Source organism: Apodemus sylvaticus, chromosome 20 (genome assembly GCF_947179515.1).
Source record: "Apodemus sylvaticus chromosome 20, mApoSyl1.1, whole genome shotgun sequence".
Taxonomy (NCBI): domain Eukaryota; kingdom Metazoa; phylum Chordata; class Mammalia; order Rodentia; family Muridae; genus Apodemus; species Apodemus sylvaticus.
In genome coordinates, this window is record NC_067491.1 from 62239917 (window position 1) to 62260208 (window position 20292).

The following is a 20292-nucleotide window of genomic DNA, read 5'->3' on the forward strand; positions in this document are numbered from 1 at the left end:
AATGAAATTTAATAGATCTTACTCTATATTTACTTTATATGAATACTTTATATTCAGATACCCTTTCTTGTAGAAAACTAGATAATTTTAAATTACATTAAATAAGGCGAATATAAATATATTTAATATATTTATACTTTATACATATATTTATCATACATGAAAAAAGAAAACACTTCCCAAATTCTGTTGTCTTATTTCATATCTTGTTAAATCATCTGACAAGTCATTTTCCACTTGTTAGCATTTGATGAGCTGTTCTACTGCAAATGTGCTTTTGCAGTGAGATTGCTCCCACTACACTGTCTGGACAGACATGGGGCATAGTGCAAAGTGGTTCCTGATGTGGTGCAACTGCACAACAGTGTAAAAGATTTATCAAGTGCATCCATGGTTCTTGCAAAGTTAAAAAAGATATATACCTGGGGCATTTAGAGAGCCACATGAAATATTTCAGCTGGTTGTGAACTTTTGGATTACTCTGATCATCTTTAATATTAAAATTTATTTCAAAATATGAAAAGATGTCTTCTTCACCTAATGATGTTTTATTTCTGAATCATTTCCCTTCTACACTGTCTTGACCTAACAATTTATCAACATACCAATTTGCTAGCAAAGTGTTAGCAATGTTTCTACTTAGACTAAATCCATTTAGACATTCAGCAATTTTCCAGCAACTAACCAGAAGCAGGACATTCATTGCATAGTTTTCCTTCCCCAGGTTGAATTCAGAGTTGAGTGTGTACTTTGTTTCTCTATTTCAGTTCTTTACTTTATATATACCCTGATAGAAATTTCAGCATGCTACAATATACACTTTATTTCCTTGAAAAATTATTGTACATTGCTATTTATGTCTGAGATTACCAAGGAAGTTGAAGCAATCTTTGTCTAGATCTGCTGTTCCTGCAGATATTAGACTGTGTAGGAAAGAGCCTTCAGTGACATAACCTCAGAATATTCCTGTATGAATAAATTCATGAAATCAAGTATTGCATAGTGGAAATTTATAAATTAAATAGGTTGTAATGGATAAAAATCTGAAATCATATGAATTAAAAATATTAGCTTTCAATACTCTGCAAAATGGTAAGGATAGAAAATAAAAGTGAAGAGAGATAAATTCCTAATTCTGCCATCACTGCATTCAAATCTGTGTCAGCTGACACAAACAACACTGATCACTCTAGAACCTGAGGAGGTATTACGATGTCACAGATTACAAAGGTATTACCTGCTCTAATACAATCACAAATGAAACTCCGCGATTCTCTGAAGTGTTGTGTTAGGCTACTGCCAACATCCCTTGTAGCACAGGACTGGCATAATATGTGCTCACAGTTTGAGGAATTACAGACAGCATGGTGAAAGGTGATCAAACTGCAATGACCAAATATGAAACACAAAACTCTGTAATGACATATTTCTCTTCTCACTTGAGAGGACATAAGGAGTCATCAAGAAAAGAAAATTAAACAGAGGATCTTGGAAGGGAATATATGAAGGAAACCTCATGAGGAGAAATTTTTGGAATAAGGTTCAAATCCACACTTAAAGTAGGACAAACGAATATTTAAAAATGAGTTGATACAAATCACTTACCATAAATAATTAGATGTGCCCAAAGGTAATGTTTTCCAATCTATTTTTAAACTTGAAGCAGAGTCACCTATGAGAGGAAAAAATGCACCAATGACCACAGACCCATCATGTTGCAGTACATGTTCTGATTCTGTTAGGCCAAAAGGGGCTGCAATGATCCAGATGGGTGTTCGCATCTGTAAAAACCAGAAGATAAAAAGCCAAGGGAAGAGCATATTAAGAGATGTTTCTGCCAAGATCTAAGTCGTGGGATGGTACAACCTATGGTGTGTTACATATATATATATATTCAGTGCTCATATGTGTTTGCATGTGTGTGCCTGTGTGTGTGTGAGTGTGTGTGTGTTTACACTGTTGTTGTTGACATGATGACAGAATATTACACTCTAATCAGCCAGAGATATGTGCAAGGATACTTCCATTCACCCTGTGAGAATTCTATGGCACTTTATCCTTCAGGCTATCCATATGAGTCACCTCACTCAGTGACAAACAGGTTATAGCATCAAAGGACATGCTTTCATTTCCACTAGGAATGGCAATAATTACTCCAAGACTGAAACACCCCAGTGTTGCTTTCTGCCTCTGTGTTTATGGCCTAAAATGTTTACCAAGAAAGAATTTATTCGAGAGCCTTTCAAGATAATGCCCACATATCACATCAAAGGAAATCACTGTTGGAAAAATATAAATACACATTAAAGACCCATACCAAGAACTGATGAACTTAATTAAAGGTGCACCATGCTCCAAAAAACTTAATAGTATTGGTCTTAAGTTCACTTTTTACTCTCGTATGGTTCTTAGGGTTCTGAGACAATTCTATCTTTCATACATGCATGTGTACATACCAATACTTGGCCAGTTTACTCCTGCATACCCTTGTGTCACATTTGTGTCACATTGTTGTGTAACCTACTACCAAGGTGAAGTTATTACTTCAGATGCATAACTTAATTTCAAGGTAGAAATCAGGTTAATAATTTGTTCTTTATCCATCCTGGAACAATGAATATATACATATATATATATATATGTATATGTATATGTATGTGTATATATATATATATATATATATATATATATATATGTATATATGTATATGTATCCGTATATGTATATAATTCATATTCATTGCCCTCTTAACAACTCATTCCTTTTTTTCTTTTTTTGACATGAGGGTATTAGAGAAATTCCCCCCATTTCTCCAAAGAACATATCATATGCTGTGGGAGTCTCTATGTTTCTTTCATGGAGTCACTCAACAAATGTATCATAAGCAGGGAGTATTTTCAATCAATAAAACAATTTAAGGCAGAATAAATACATTGTTCTGTAGTGTAGACGTGCTTGCATTTTCCTGTTAGTTTGATTGCCATGAAGTTTGTACAACATAATAACTAAAAGAATGTATAGGCACGTGTAGGTGAATGATACAGGTAAGCAAAAACTTCTGTAAATTAAAAAAAAAAACCCTATCCCACCCTCCCTCCCCCTGCATCTATGAGGATTCTCCCCCACTCACCACTCATTCCTGCCTCTATGCCCTACCATTCTCCTATACTGGGGCATCAAACCTTCATAGGACCAAATTCCTCCCTTCCCATTGTTGCCAGATAATCCCATCCTCTGCTACCAATACAGCTGGAGCCATGGTCTCTCCATGTGTATTCTTTGGTTGGTGGTTTAATTCCTCAGAGCTCTGGGGGGGGGGTCTGGTTTGTTGATATTGTTGTACTTCCGATGGGGTTGCAAACCTCATCATCTTATTCATCCTTCCCCTAACTCCTCCACTGGGGTCCCCATGTTCAGTCTGATGGTTGGCTGCAAGCATCCTTGCCTGTATCAGTAAGGGTCTGGCAGAGCCTCTCAGAGAGAGCCATATCAGGCTCCCATCAGCAAGTACTTGTTGGCATCAACAATAGTGAATGAGTTTGGTGGCTGCATATGGGATGGATTCCCTGGTGGTGCAGTCTATGGATGGCCTCTCCTTCAGTCTCTGTACCATTCTTTGTCCCTGTATTTCCTTTAGACAGGAGTAATTGTACATTAAAATTTTAAGAATGGTGAGTGACCCCATCCCTCAACCAGGGGCTGTGCCTAACCTCTGGATATGGTCTCTATAGTTTCTCTCTCCATATTTTGTTAGATATTTCAGCTAAAGTCATCCCCATTGGGTCCTGGGAGCCTCTTGCTTTCCTTGCTCTGGGACTTCCTGTTGGCTACCCCAAGTTCCCATCTGCCATTGGTACAGACCTCCGTTCAATTTCCTGACCCTCTTTACACATCCCCAGTCTCCTCCCACACCTGATCCTGCTCCATCTTTTTTTCTCTCCCTCCTCTCTTCCTTCAAAGTCCCTCCCACCCTCTACCTCTTGTGATTATTTTGTTCTCTTTTCTAAATAGAAGTGAAGCATCCGCAGATTGATATTCCTTCTTCATGACCTTCCTGTTATCTGTAAGGCAAAGGACACAGTCAATAGGACAAAGCAACAACCTTCAGAATGGGACAAGATCTTTACCAACCCTACATCTGATAAAAGGATAATATGTGCCACTGCTGCCTGTCATTTCTACTAGGGCAGACTCTTTCCAGGTCTGCCATAGTGAAAACACCATTTTCTGATACATTCTAGAGAATCAGCTGCACTCAGAGCATTTGAGAACCAGAAGCACTCAGGGACTTTGGGTCTGCTATAGTGAAGACAATGTCTCCTGATGCATCATAAAGAGCCCACTGCACTCAGGGCACTTGGTCCCTCTGCAGGAGTGTGGAGTGGCCTGGGAGCATGGTGATGATCATGGACCACAGAGCTACATACACAAACACCACCACAGGAGAGCTCGTCTCCCAAGAGTGCCTACATACCAGTGTGCACAGAGAGAACAGGAATCCCAGGAGTACAGATACACAGGCTTGCAGGACAGAGAAGCCACAGCCAGAGACAGCAAGATCAGCTAACACCAGAGATAACCAGATGGCAAAAGGCAAACACAAGAACATTACCAACAGAAACCAAGGCAACATGGCACCATCCAAATCTAGATCTCCCATAACAGCCAATCCTGGATACACCTAACACAACACAAAGGCAAGATCTAGATTGAAAATCACATCTCATGATGCTGACAGAGGACTTCAAGAAGGACATAAATAATTCCCTTAAAGAAATACAGGAGAACATGAGTCAACAAGAAGCCCTCAAAAAACGAAACACAAAAATTCCTTAAAGAAATACAAGCAAACATGGGTCAACAGGTAGAAGCCCTTAAAGAGGAATCACAAAAACTCCTTAAAGAATTATAGGAAAACACAAACAAGCGAAGGAACTGAACAAAACCATCCAGAGTCTAAATATGGAAGTAGAAACAACAAAGAAATCACAAAGGGAGACAACTCTGGAGATAGAAAACATTGTAAAGAAATCAGGAGTCATAGATGCAAACATCAGCAACAGAATACAGGAGAAAGAAGAATCTCAGGGGCTGAAGATACCAGAGAAAGCATGGACTCAACAATCAGAGAAAATGCAAAATACAAAAAGTTTGTAACTCAAATCATGCAGGAAATCCAGGACAGAATGAGAAGATTTTATACCTAAGCATTATAGGTATAGAAGATAGAAAAATTTACAACTTAAAGTGACAGTAAATATCTTCAACAAAAATTATAGAAGAAAACTTCCCTAACCTAAAGAGAGAGATGCCCATGAACATACAAGAAGCCTACAGAACTCCAAATAGACTGGACCAAAACAGAAACCCCTCCCATCACATAATTTAAACACCAAATTCACAAAACAAAGAAAAAATATTAAAAGCAGTAAGGGAAAAAGGTCAAGAAACATATAAAAGCAGACCTATCAGAATTACACCAGACTTCTCATCAGAAACTGTGAAAGCTAGAAGATCCTGGGTAGATGTCACAAATCCTAAGAGAACATGAATGTCACTCCAGGCTACTATACCCAGCAAAACTCTCAATTACCATAGTCAAAGAAAACAAGACATTCCATGACAAAACCAAATTTACACAATATCTTTCCATAAACCCAGCTCTACAAAGGATAATGAGTAGAAAATACCAACAAAGGAGGGAAACTACACCCTAGAAAAAAAAAACAGAAAGAAAGTAATCTTCTTTCAACAAACCCAAAAGAAGATAGCCACACTATCAGTATTCCACTTTTAACAATGTAAATAACAGAAAGTAGCAATCACTTTTCCTTAATATCTCTTAACATCAATGGTCTCAATTCCCCAATAAAAAGCCATAGACTAACAGACTGGATATGTTAAGAGGACCCAACAATTTTCTTCATACGAGAAACCCACCTCAGTAACAAAGACAGTCACTACCGCACAGTCAAAAGTTGGAAAACAATTTTCCAAGCAAATGGTCCCAAGAAACAAGCTGGAGTGCCCATTCTTATATCAAATAAAATCAACTTTCAACCAAAAGTTGTCAAAAAAAGATAAGGAGGGACACTTCATAGTGGTCAAAGAAAAATCTACCATGATGAACTCTCAGTTGTGAACATCTATGCTCCAAATGCAGGGATACCCACATTAATAAAAGAAACTTTATTAAAGCTCAAAGCATACATTGCACCCCACACAATAACAGTGGGAGACTTCAACACCACACACTCAGCAATGGACAAATCATGGAAACACAAGCTAAACAGAGAAACAGTAAAACTAACTGAAGTTATGGCTAAATGGATCTAACAGATATTAATAGAACATTCCACCCTAAACAAAAAGAATATACTTTCTTCTCAGCACCTCATGGTACCTTCTCCATAATTGACCGTATAATTAATTGATCTCAAAATAGGTCTCAACAGATACAGGAATATTGAAATAATTCCATGCACCCTATCAGATCACTACGGCTTAAGGCTGGACTTTAGTTCAAACAAAAACAGCAGAAAATATACATAATCAGGGACGCTGAACAATGTTCTACTCAATGATAGCTTGCTCAAAGGAGAAATAAAGAAAGAAATTAAAGACTTTATAGAAATTAATGAACATGAGGACACATCATCATGCCAAAACTTATGGGATACAATGAAAGCAGTGCTAAGAGGAAAACTCAGAGCTCTAAGTGTCTCCAAAAAAAATGGAGCTTACGCTAGCAGCTTGACAACACACCTTAAAGTTATAGAACAAAAGAAAGCGAATACACCCAAGAGGAGTAAACTTCAGGAAATAACCAAACTCAGGACTGAAATCAACCAAATAGAAACAAAAAGAACTATACAAAGAATCAACGAAACCAGGAGGTGGTTCTTTCAGAAAATCAACCAGAGAGATAAACCCTTAGCCAGACTAATCAGAGGGCACAGAGGCTCTCCCCAAATTAATAAAATCAGAAATGAAAAGGGAGATATAACAATAGAAACTAGCCAGGTGGTAGTGTCACATGCCTTTAATTCCCAGCACTTGGGAGGCAGAGGCAGGCAGATTCCAGAGTTCAAAGCCAGCCTAGTCTACAGAGTGAGTTCCAGGACAGCCAGGGATATACAGAGAAACCCTGTCTCATGGAAAAAAAATAGAAACTGTGGAAATTAAGAAATCACCAGATACTACTACAAGAGCTAATACTCAACAAAATTGGAAAATCTGTACAAAATGGACAATTTTCTAGACACATACCAGGTGACAGCGTTAAAACGGGATCAGATAAACCATCTAAATAGCATCAAAATAGTTACATTAATCCTGTTGAAATAGAAGCAGTTGTTAAGAGTCTCCCAAGCAAAAAAAAAAAAAAAAAAAAAAAAAAAAAAGCCCAGAACCAGATGGGTTTAGTGGGGAATTCTATCAGATCGTCAAAGAAGAGTTAATACCAATACTCTTCAAACTATTTCACAAAATAGAAACACAAGGAACACCAGCCAATTCATTCTATGAAGCCACAATAATACTTATACCTAAACCAAACAAAGACCAAACAAGGAAAGAAAAGTTAAGACCAATTTCCTTTATGAACATTGATGCAAAAATACTCAACAAAACTCTGGCCAGCCGAATCAAAGAATGCATCAAAACAATAATTCACCATCATCAAGTAGGCTTTATCTCAGGGATGCAGGGATGGTACAATATATGGAAATCCGTCAATGTAACCCACTACAAAAACAAAATTAAAAAAACCCACATGGTCATTTTATTAGATGCTGAAATCACTTTTGCCAAAATTCAGCATCCCTTCATGATAAAAAACTTGGAGAGATCAGGAATTCAAGGCCCATACCCAAATATAGTGAAAGCAATTTACTGTAAAGCGGTAGCCACTACCTTATTAGGACTACACATTAAATCCACCTGTGACAAGAGCTCTCTACCCCCAAACTGTAGTAGGCAAATTTGGCATAAGGCTGAATTTGTCCTGAATTGCCTTGTTCATCTTTCCAGGTTAGAAGCTTAGTGCTTTGCTTTGGGTTATTGACATAACCAATCCCTCAGAGGTGAGTGAGCGTATCTGACAAGGGCCAAGTTGAAGGCCAGTCTTGTCCTCTAATAATTGTCAGATCAGCTCCAGCATCTATTAATCCTTCAAAGTTTTTTCCCTCAATTGTTAATTTAAGGTTAGATCTCTTACTAGTAATAGATTGAACCCAGTACACAACAGAGGAACCAAAGCCACTCTGTCCTCTCTTACTGGAATCTGGAAGGTAGTTAGTTGATACAAGGGAACTAAGTTGAGCAATTCTTTGGTTAGCAGGTATAGTTATAATACCATGAAGGGAAGCAGCTACAATTTTAATTTCTCCCTCATAATCATTGTCTATGACACCTGGATAACACTGCAGTTCTTTTACAATAGTACTGCTTCGTCCTAGAAGCAATCCACAAGTTTCTGCAGGCAACGATCCAAAAACTCCTGTAGGCAGGGTCTGAACTCCCATTTCTGGGGTTAATACAACATGGGAGGTTGAATAGATGTCCAATCCTGAGCTGCCTTGTGTTGCCCTGAAAATTCAAAAACAGATGTCCCTGGCCTGGCAGCGGCTTCATGGCCCCACAAAATGCTTGCTGTGGGCATCTGGGAGAGGCTGGCCCCTCTGCCTGAGGCTGGGCCCTCTGCCTGAGGCTAGCCCATCTGCCTGGTTCCAGACATGGGAAAGCCCTGAATATATCTTAGATTTACAGTCCCTGGCCCAGTGATTACCTTTCCTGCATCTAGGACAAACTCCTGGAGAAAATTTGATTGTCCACTTACAGAGCCTCTGTTCCTAGGGCAATCACTTCTAAAATGACCCAAACCTCCACATTTAAAACACATTTTATTCTCTGTCTCTGTGAGAGTATTGCTTGCCTGGTGGTTCCTTGCAAAGCTGTAGCCATAGCTAGACTTTGATTGTATGAAGGCCCAATCTCTGCACAAAGGCAAATATACTCAGCTAAATCTATCCGTCCCTTGTAAGGTCTAATGGTGGTGTGACAAGCTGCATTAGCATTCTCATAAGCCAACTGTGTGACAAAGATTCTGCTTGAGAATTTCCAAAAATTCTACCTGATTTCAGTAGCCTATCCACAAAATCCTGAAAAAAGTTCATCAGGTGCCTGTCTAATGCTTGCTAAACTTCCACTGAGATCCCCTTTAGTCGATAATTGATTCCACGAATGGTGAGTGGTGGGCAGCCATTGCAACCTGTGCATACACTCCAACAGGGAACCCAATCTGATTAGCATTGCCTCCATATTGACCTTCTCCTAGTAGCATGTTAGTGTCCCAATCTGAATTACCTGATTCATCCCAGCTGTTCTCTTACTAGCTTCACGCCATTCAGAATTCCAAAGCAAGAAATCTCCTCCTGACAAAGTAGCCTTACATAGAATCTTCCAATCTTGTGGGGTTAAGTTTGACTGTATCACAGTATCCAATAAAGCTTGTGGAAAAGGACCGAGGGCTATGATGTGCCACAGCTGTCTTTAATTCCTTTATCACTTTGAACTCCAAGGTTTGATATTGTCTAACTATATTCTGCTAGTCTATGATCTCAACGACAAATTTAGATGTGTCCTGTCTTTCCCTGTGAACATGACTTACACCTCTTTCTAGTGGTGATTGTTGTGTCTCAGGATCACTGCTCCTTTCTGCACTTGATACCCTTTCTGCAACTTAATTTCAAACTCCAATTTATGTAATTGCATCTCCATCTTGGTATCATCTCCTACAATAGAGGCCACAGGCAGAGAAGAAGGTGCACTAGGAGGCCAATCCTCACCATAATATTAGACAGCTCCTTCATCTGAATGAGCTTCCTCCTCTAATGCTAGCTCATCAATAGTGTCTCTATATCTTTCTAAGTTAGGGTTGAGAAGACTCTTTTTTGAAGAAGTCCTCTCTGGCAGGCTTCCTTCTTGAGATTCCTCAAGTTCTCCCTGTGTGATATCTGGTGCCTGCGAGATCTCCTCATCAGTAGCATCTTTTATAAGCATCCGGAGGCAGAGGGTAGTATTATCTGCCTCGGTAGCTCTTTGTGATTTTCCACTTTTTTCCCAGGTTCTCTTATATAAAGTTCTTTTTTTCTCGGAACCATGGGCAACAAGAATCTATCTGATCTAAAAAAAACCTTCTAACCATTGTTTTTCAAACCCTACTCTTCTCTCCTGAAGCAGCTCTTGAAGGCTGCGAACAAACACCTGTTTTGAAGTTCCTATCCCATTTCCCACTGTCACCTCCTAAGCAAGCTCAGTGTTGGGTCTACGCTGTCCCACTTAGCCTGTATCCTTCTGCACCAACAACATCAGCTTCAAAAAGATGAAATTTTAGAATAGTGTTAGTATTTAGCTCCTGTATTTACTCACCATGCATGATACTGTCTTTTTCTATTTTCTGCAAAGCTCGGGTGCCAATCTTTAATTGCCCGCAGTTATGTCGAACAGGTTCCCTGGAAGGGAAGCTGGGGATGCATGGGAAGGTGGCAAAAAGAGATGGAGACCAAGACAACAGCACCTGCTCAAAGCCTCAAGGTTTAATGGAGGACTCAGAATTTTAAGGTTTCAGGCAAGACTCTTCCCCCAAATTCCAGGGTGTGTTCTGGGAACTGGTCTGGCTGTTCACTTGGCCTTGGCTCCACTGCTCAGACAGCTGGGTGGGTCACCTGCTTAATTCAAGAATTTGTAAATCTGGAGGAACAAAGAACTTCACCTTGGTCTGAGTGCTCCACCCTAGGTGGAGAGGATTATGGCTAACACAAGAATTTCTGCCCAGAGGCTGGGAGAAGAACTTCATCTTTGTCAATGTCAAGTTCCTGCCAGGTGGCATGGCACCCCAATAAGGCTCTCTACACTGGATGTTTTCAGTCAGGAGCTTTTTGCATTTTGCGTTTCTTTGACTGCTGTGTCAATGTTTTCTATCTTCTGCACCCGAGATTCTCTCTTCTTTCTCTTGTATTCTGTTGGTGATGCTTGCATCTATTACTCCTGATTTCTTTCCTAGGTTTCCTATCTCCAGTGTTGTCTCTCTTTGTGATTTCTTAAATTTTCAACTTCAATTTTTAGATCCTGGATTGTTTTATTCAGTTCCTTCACCTGTTTGAGTGTGTTTTTCTGTAATTCTTTAAGGGCTTCTATCTGTTTACCTGTGTTCTCCTGTATTTCTTTAAGTAAGATACTAATGATATTCTTTTTTTTATTCAATATAATTTATTTACATTTCAAATGATTTCCCCTTTTCTAGCCCCCCCAATCCCCGAAAGTCCCCTAAGCCCCCTTCTCTTCCCCTGTCCTCCCACCCACCCCTTCCCACTTCCCCGTTCTGGTTTTGCTGAATACTGTTTCACTGAGTCTTTCCAGAACCTGGGGCCACTCCTCCTTTCTTCTTGTACCTCATTTGATGTGTGGATTATGTTTTGGGTATTTCAGTTTACTAGGTTAATATCCACTTATTAGTGAGTGCATACCATGATTCACCTTTTGAGTCTGGGTTACCTCACTTAGTATGATGTTCTCTAGCTCCATCCATTTGCCTATGAATTTCATGAATTCATTGTTTCTAATGGCTGAATAGTACTCCATTGTGTAGATATACCACCTTTTTTGCATCCACTCTTCTGTTGAGGGATACCTGGGTTCTTTCCAGCATCTGGCAATTATAAATAGGGCTGCTATGAACATAGTAGAGCATGTATCCTTATTACATGGTGGGGAGTCTTCTGGGTATATGCCCAGGAGTGGTATAGCAGGATCTTCTGGAAGTGAGGTGCCCAGTTTTCGGAGGAACCGCCAGACTGATTTCCAGAGTGGTTGTACCAATTTGCAACCCCACCAGCAGTGGAGGAGTGTTCCTCTTTCTCCACACCCTCTCCAACACTTGCTGTCTCCTGAATTTTTAATCTTAGCCATTCTGACTGGTGTAAGATGAAATCTTAGGGTTGTTTTGATTTGCATTTCTCTAATGACTAATGAAGTTGAGCATTTTTTAAGATGCTTCTCCGCCATCCGAAGTTCTTCTGGTGAGAATTCTTTGTTTAACTCTGTACCCCATTTTTTAATAGGGTTGTTCGGATTTCTGGAGTCTAACTTCTTGAGTTCTTTATATATATTGGATATTAGCCCTCTATCTGATGTAGGATTGGTGAAGATCTTTTCCCAATTTGTTGGTTGCCGATTTGTCCTCTTGATGGTGTCCTTTGCCTTACAGAAACTTTGTAATTTTATGAGGTCCCATTTGTCAATTCATGCTCTTAGAGCATACGCTATTGGTGTTCTGTTCAGAAACTTTCTCCCTGTACCGATGTCCTCAAGGGTCTTCCCCAGTTTCTTTTCTATTAGCTTCAGAGTGTCTGGCTTTATGTGGAGGTCCTTGATCCATTTGGATTTGAGCTTAGTACAAGGAGACAAGGATGGATCAATTCGCATTCTTCTACATGCTGACCTCCAGTGGAACCAGCACCATTTGTTGAAAAGGCTATCTTTTTTCCATTGGATGTTTTCAGCCTCTTTGTCGAGGATCAAGTGGCCATAGGTTTGTGGGTTCATTTCTGGATCTTCAATCCTGTTCCATTGATCCTCCTGCCTGTCACTGTACCAATACCATGCAGTTTTTAACACGATTGCTCTGTAGTATTTCTTAAGGTCAGGGATACTGGTTCCCCCAGATTTTCTTTTGTTGCAGAGAATAATTTTAGCTATCCTGGGTTTTTTGTTGTTCCCGATGAATTTAAAAATTGCTCTTTCTAACTCTGTGAAGAATTGAGTTGGGATTTTGATGGGTATTGCATTGAATCTGTATATTGCTTTTGGCAAAATGGCCATTTTAACTATATTGATTCTACCTATCCATGAGCATGGGAGGTTTTCCCATTTTTTGAGGTATTCTTCCATTTCCTTCTTCAGAGTCTTGAAGTTCTTGTCATACAGATCTTTCACATGTTTAGTAAGAGTCACCCCAAGATACTTTATACAGTTTGTGGCTATTGTGAAGGGGGTCATTTCCCTAATTTCTTTCTCAGCCTACTTATCCTTTGAGTATAGGAAGGCCACTGATTTGCTTGAGTTGATTTTATAACCTGCCACTTTGCTGAAGTTGTTTATCAGCTGTAAGAGCTCACTAGTGGAGTTTTTTGGGTCACTTAGGTAGACGATCATGTCGTCTGCAAATAATGATAGTTTGACTTCTTCCTTTCCAATTTGTATCCCTTTGACCTCCTTATGTTGTTGAATTGCCCGAGCTAGTACCTCAAGTATAATATTGAAAAGATAAGGAGAAAGGTGGCAGCCTTGTCTGGTCCTTGATTTCAGTGGGATTGCTTCAAGTTTCTCTCCATTTAGTTTGATGCTGGCTACCGGTTTGCTGTATATTGCTTTCACTATGTTTAGGTATGGGCCTTGAATTCCAGTTCTCTCCAAGACTTTAAGCATGAAAGGATGCTGAATTTTGTCAAATGCTTTTTCAGCATCCAATAAAATGACCATGTGGTTTTGTTCTTTGAATTTGTTTATGTAGTGGATTGTATTGATGGATTTCCGTATATTGAACCAACCCTGCATTCCCGGGATAAAGCCTACTTGATCGTGGTGGATGATCGTTTTGATGTGTTCTTGGATTCGGTTGGCAAGAATTTTATTGAGTATTTTTGCATCGATGATCATACGGGAAATTGGTCTGAAGTCCTCTTTCTTTGTTGGATCTTTGTGTGGCTTTGGTATCAGTGTAATTGTGGCTTCGTAGAAGGAATTGGGTAGTGTTCCTTCTGTTTCTATTTTGTGGAATAGTTTGAAGAGTATTGGTGTTAACTCTTCTTTGAAGGTCTGGTAGAATTCTGCACTGAAGCCATCTGGTCCTGTGCTTTTTTTGGTTGGAAGACTTTCTATGACTCCTTCTATTTCTTTAGGCATTATGGGACTGTTTAGATGGTCTAGTTGGTCCTGATTTAATTTTGGTATTTGGTATCTGTCAAGGAAATTGTCCATTTCCTCCAGATTCTCCAGTTGTGTTGAGTACAGGCTCTTGTAGTAGGATCTGATGATTTTTTTGATTTCCTCAGTTTCCGTTGTTATATCTCCTTCTTCATTTCTAAGTTTGTTAATTTGGATACTTTCTCTGTGCCCTTTGGTCAGTCTGGCTAAGGGTTTATCTATCTTGTTGATTTTCTCAAAGAACCAGCTCCTCGTTTTGTTAATTATTTTTATGGTTCTCTTTGTTTCTTCTTGATTGATTTCGGCCCTGAGTTTGATGATTTCCTGCCTTCTACTCCTCCTGGGTGAAATAGCTTCTTTTTGTTCCAGGGCTTTCAGGAGTGTCATTAAGCAGGCAGTGTATGCTCTCTCCATTTTCTTTTTGGAGGCACTCAGGGCTATGAGTTTTCCTCTTAGCACTGCTTTCATTGTGTCCCATAGATTTGGGTATGTTGTGTTTTCATTTTCATTGTGTTCTAAAAGGTCTTTAATTTCTTTCTTTATTTTTTCCTTGACCAAGGTATCATTGAGTAGAATATTGTTCAGTTTCCACGTGTATGTGGGTTTTCTGTTGTTTCTGTTGCTATTGAAGACCACTTTTACTCCATGGTGATCAGATAGGAGGCATGGGATTAGTTCTATCTTCTTATATTTGTTGAGGTCTGTCTTGTGACCAATTATATGGTCAGTTTTGGAGAAGGTACCATGAGGTGCTGAGAAAAAGGTATATTCTTTTGTTTTAGGATAGAATGTTCTATATATATCTGTTAAATCTAATTGGTCCAAAGCTTCAATTAGTTTCATTGTGTCCCTGTTTAGTTTCTGTTTACTTGATCGGTCCATTGAGGAAAGTGCAGTGTTGAAGTCACCCACAATTATTGTGTTAGGTGCAATGTGTGCTTTTAGTTTTAATAAAGTTTCTTTTACGAAAGAGGGTGCCCTTGCATTTGGGGCATAGATGTTCAGGATTGACAGTTCTTCTTTTTGTATTTTTCCTTTGACCAGCAAGAAGTGTCCCTCAGAGTCTCTTTTGATGACTTTGGGTTGAAAGTCAATTTTATCTGATATTAAAATGGCTACTCCAGCTTGTTTCCTGAGACCATTTGCTTGTAAAATTGTCTTCCAGCCTTTTACTCTAAGGTAGTGTTTGTCTTTGACCCTGAGGTGTGTTTCCTGTAAGCAGCAAAATGTAGGGTCCTGTTTACGTATCCATTCAGTTAGTCTGTGTCTTTATATTGGGGCATTAAGTCCATTGATGTTAAGAGATATTAAGGAATAGTGATTGTTACTTCATATCATTTTTGACTTATTTTTTGAATTTGATTGCTTAACTTCTTTTGGGTTTGATGAAAGGTTACTATCTTGCTTTTTCCAGGGTGAAGTTTCCCTCCTTGTATTGGTGTTGTCCTCCTATTATCCATTTTAGGGCTGGGTTTGTGGATAGATATTGGGTAAACTTGGTTTTGTCATGAAATATCTTAGTTTCTCCATCTATGGTGATTGAGAGTTTTGCTGGGTATAGTAGTTTTGGTTGGCATTTGTGTTCTCTTAGAGTCTGCATGAGATCTGCCCAGGATCTTCTAGCCTTCATAGTCTCAGGTGAAAAGTCTGCTGTGATTCTGATAGGTCTTCCTTTATATGTTACTTGGCCTTTTTCTCTTACTGCCTTTAGTATTCTTTCTTTGTTTAGAACATTTGGTGTTTTGATTATTATGTGACGGGACGTATTTCTGTTCTGGTCCAGTCTGTTTGGAGTTCTGTAGGCTTCTTGTATATTCATGGGCATCTCTCTCTTTAGGTTAGGGAAGTTTTCTTCCATAATTTTATTTAAGATATTTGCTGGCCCTTTAAGTTGTAAATCTTCACTCTCATCTATGCCTATAATCCTTAGGTTTGGTCTTCTCATTGTGTCCTGGATTTCCTGGATATTTTGGGTTACAAGCTTTTTGCATTTTGCATTTTCTTTAACTGTTGAGTCCATGGTTTCTATGGAATCTTCAGCATCTGAGATTCTTTCTTCTATCTCTTGTATTCTGTTGTTGATATTTGCATCTCTGTCCCCTGATTTCTTCCCAAGGCTTTCTATCTCCAAAGTTGTCTCCCTTTGAGCTTTCTTAGTTGTTTCTACTTCTGATTTTAGATCCTGGATGGTTTTGCTTAGCTCCTTCACTTGCTTGTTTGTGCTTTCCTGTAATTCTTTAAGAGATTTTTGTGTTTCCTCTTTCATAACCTCAGCCTGTTGACCAAAGTTCTCCTGTATTTCTTTAAGTGTTTTTTGCATTTCCTCCTTGTTGGCTTTTGTATTCTCCTGGATTTCTTTCAATGATTTTGTGTTTCCCTTGCAAGGGCTTCTAACTTTTGATCCATTTTCTCCTTAATTTCTTTAAGTATGTCCTTCATGTGTTCCTGTACCAGCATCATGACCAGTGATTATAAATCCAAATCTTGTTTTACTGGTGTGATGGCATATCCAAGACATGCTGGTAGAGGAGAATTGGTTTCAGATGTTGCCATATTGCCTTGATTTCTGTTAGTGACGTTCCTGCGTTTGCCTTTTGCCATCTAGTTCTCACAGGTGTTAGTTTGTCTTGTCAGTGCTGGACTCACCAGTGCAAGCTGCCCCTTCCCCGTTGGCCTCTGGTGCACAGCTTACCCCCTGCACTGCCTGTAGACAGGGTGCTGCTGCCCAGACTGATCAGATCCGGAAGCAGACACCCGAAGGCTCCCGCTGGGGCCCGCTGGATTCACTGGAGCACACTGACTTCTCCCAGCTGGCCGCCCAGAAACCCAGCTAGCCTCTGGCAGGACCTGGAGATGTGGTGCGGCTGCCCAGGCTGATCTGGATCTGGAAGCGGAGAGATTTGAGCTGAGGGCTTCTGCCTGAGGCCTTGCCCCAGATTGTGTCTGTGGACCAGATGGAGCCCGTGTCCACCCGCAGGGAGTGCCGATGGTGTATGCTGCTGTGACCTCCCCTTTGTTCCGCTCACTCCGCTGGGCAGCTGATCCCCCAACTGGGCTGGTGCACACAAGGTTAGCCTGGCCGCCCAGGCCCTGAGTCCAGGCAAAAACCTGGGAGGCCAAGGTGCAGGCAAAGTTCCCCTAGGGCTATGACTGTTAATTGGGTCCGCCAGGTGACCAGGATGGCGGGCTTGCGCGCCCGCGCTCCCTGAAAGCGCTGGGAGAGTCTGCTTTGCTAACAACCTCCTGGGCGGGTTGACTCACAGATGGCCCACCAAGCCGCCCAATTCTTGGGGTCAGTCCTGTGCCTTTTGGGGCGTAGACCCCCTCTTTGTTAGCCTCAGGCTAAGCCCGTTACGGCTCTGCCCGCCAGAGCTCTCTGTGATTCTGCAGGCAAAATGGCAGTGCGTGCACAGGCCCGGGCAAAAAAACCTCCTGGCTGGGTTGGCACCCCGATATCCCCCCGATCAGCCCAGGGTCTGGGTGCAGGCCAACGCCCGTCGGGCTCAGACCACCGCGGTGTTAGCCTCGGATTATGTTTGTGTACCTCAGTGTGTCCGATTCCTGGAGTCCGAAACCAAGATGGATGAGCCTCTCCTGACTGGTGGGAGACCGAGTTCTGAAGTGGCTTCCGTGCAGGAAAGGCGCCACACAACCGCAGCTGCTTGCTGCCCGGCTGGTCAGCGAAGGTCAGTGGTCGTGGGCGCAGGGCCTAATTGGACCCTGTGTCACCTTGGTTCCACTGCTGATGGCCCTTCAGCTGGACCAGCCAATGCTGCACTGCCGCTGCTGCAGCCGCAGCCTCTCCGAATGTACTACTAATGTTATTCTTAAAGTCCTCTATCAGCATGATGAGATGTGATTTTAAATCCAGCTCTTGCTTTTCCGATGTGCTGGGGTATCCAGGATTGCTATGGCGGGAGAACTGGTTTCAGATGTGCCAAGTAGCGTTGGTTTCTTTTGCTTATGGTCTTGTGCTTGCCTTTGCCATCTGGTTATCTCTGGTGTTCATTGTTCTTCCTTTTTTGGCTGGAGCTTGTCCCTCCTGTGGGCCTGTAAGCCTGTGTCAGCACTCTTAGGAGACCAACTCTCTTCTGACAGGATCTGTGTGCAGATGGCTGTGGAGACTCTCGGCTCCAGGGTGCAGATGGTAACTGGACTGCTCCTGTCCCAGCTGCTCCACTGGATGCCGTGTGCATTCCTAACCTTTCCCCTCCACACAGTTATTGGAGACAAAGTGTGGATCTCACCTCCACACCCAGAAGTGAAGGCTCTGCTGGGAGATCCCACTCTCCTGGTAGGCAGTGCACAGAGAGAAGTGGAGATGCCGGGCTCCCTGGTGCAAATGGTGACAGGAGGGCTCCTGTCCCAGCTGCTCCACTGATCATATGATGGTGAACATTTCTTTAGGTGCTTCTCGGCCATTTGATATTCCTCAGTTAAAATTTATTTGTTTACCTCTGTAAACCGCGTTTACTAGGGCTACGTGTTTCTCTGGAGTCTAACCTTTTGAGTTGTTTGTATTTATTGGGTATTAGCCCTCTGTTGTATGGAGGGTTGGTAAAGATCTTTTCCCAATCTGTTGACGGAAGTTTTGCCCTCTTGACAATGTCTTTTGCCTTACAGAACCTTTGCAATTATATGAGGTCCCATTTGTCAATTACTGATTTTAGAGCCAAGTCCTTGATGTTCTGTTCAGGAAATTTTCTACTGTGCCCAAGTTCTCGAGGCTCTTCCCCACTTTCTCTTCTATTGGTTTCAGTGTATCTGGTATTATGTGGAGGTCCTTGATCCACTTGGACTTGAGCTTTGTACGAGAAGATAAGAGTGGATCCATTTGCATTCTTCTACATGCTGACCTCCAGTTGAACCAGCACCACTTGCTGAAAAAGTTCTTTTCCACTGGGTGGTTTAAGCTCCTCTGTCACAGATCAAGTGATCATAGGTGTGTGGGTTCATTTCTGTGTCTTCAGTTCTATTCCACTGATCTACCTGCCTGTCTTTGTTCCACTACCATGTGTTTTTTATGACTATTGCTCTGTAACACAGCCTGGGGTCAGGGATGGAGATGATTCCCAGAGAAGTTCTTTTATTGTTGAGAACAGTTTTTGCTATCCTGAAGCTTTGGTTATTCTAAATAAATTTGCGTATTGCCCTTTCGAACTCTATGAAGAACTGAGGTGCAATTTTGATAGGGGTTACATTTAATCTGTAGATTGCTTTTGGCAAGATGGCCATTTTTATTATATCAATCCTGCCAATCAATGACAATGGGAGATCTTTCCATCTTCTGAAATCATCTTCAATTTCTTTCTTCAGGAACTTGAAGTTCTTGTCATACAGATCTTTCACTTGCTTGGTTAGAGTTATAAGGATTTTATATTATTTGTGACTATTGTGAAGCATGTTTTTCCCCTAATTTTTTCTCAGCCTGTTTATCCTTTGAGTAGAGAAAGGACACTGATTTGTTTGACTTAATTTTATATTCAGCCACTTGCTGAAGTTGTATTTCAACTGTAGGAGCTAGCTCTCTGTTGGAAATTTTGGTGTCACTTAAATATACTGTCATATCATCTGTAAATAGTGATATTTTGACTTCTTCCTTTCCAATTTGTATCTCTTTGACCTAAGTTTGTTGTCTAATTGCTCTGCCTAGGACTTCAAGTACTATATTGAATAGGTAAGGAGAGAGTAGACAGCCTTGTCTAGTCCCTGATTTTAGTGGGATTGCTTCAAGTTTCTCTTTATTTAGCTTGAGGTTGGTTACTGATTTGCTCTGCATTGCTTTTACTATATTTATGTATGGGCCTTGAATTCCTGACTTTTCCAAGATGTGTACAATGAAGGGGTGCTAGATTTTGTCAAATGATTTTTCAGCACCTAATGAAATAAATGATTGTGTGGTTTTTCTCTTTGAGTTTGTTCCTATAATGAGGTATTGTGTTGGTGAACATTTTATATATTGACCCATCCCTGCATTCCTGAATGAAGCCTACATGATCATGGTGAATGATTGTTTTAATGTGTTCTTTAATTTTTTGTGAGAATTTTATTGAGTATTTTGCATCAATATTCATAAGGAAAATTAGTCTGAAATTTTCTTTCAGTGTTGGCTCTTTGTGTGGATTAGGTATAAGCATAATTGTGGCTTCTTAAAACAAATTGGATAGTGTTCCTTCTCTTTCTATTTTGTGGAATACTTTGAAGAATATTGGTGTAAAACCATCTGGTCTTGTGCTTTTTTTTGTTGGGAGACTTTTAATGGCTAGTTCTATTTCTTTAGGGCTTATGGGAATATGTAAATAGTTT

General features: G+C 40.5%; 1 protein-coding gene across 1 annotated transcript in view; it reads right to left on the bottom strand.

Moving 5' to 3' along the window:
• The window catches only part of LOC127670980 (vomeronasal type-2 receptor 116-like), a 37827-nt gene extending 36007 nt beyond the window's left edge, over positions 1–1820 (bottom strand). The window contains exon 1 of the mRNA XM_052165607.1: positions 1606–1820. Coding sequence (XP_052021567.1) covers positions 1606–1820 — 215 coding nt within the window. The remainder of the gene's footprint in view (positions 1–1605) is intronic.
• Between the last annotated feature and the right edge of the window lie 18472 nt (positions 1821–20292).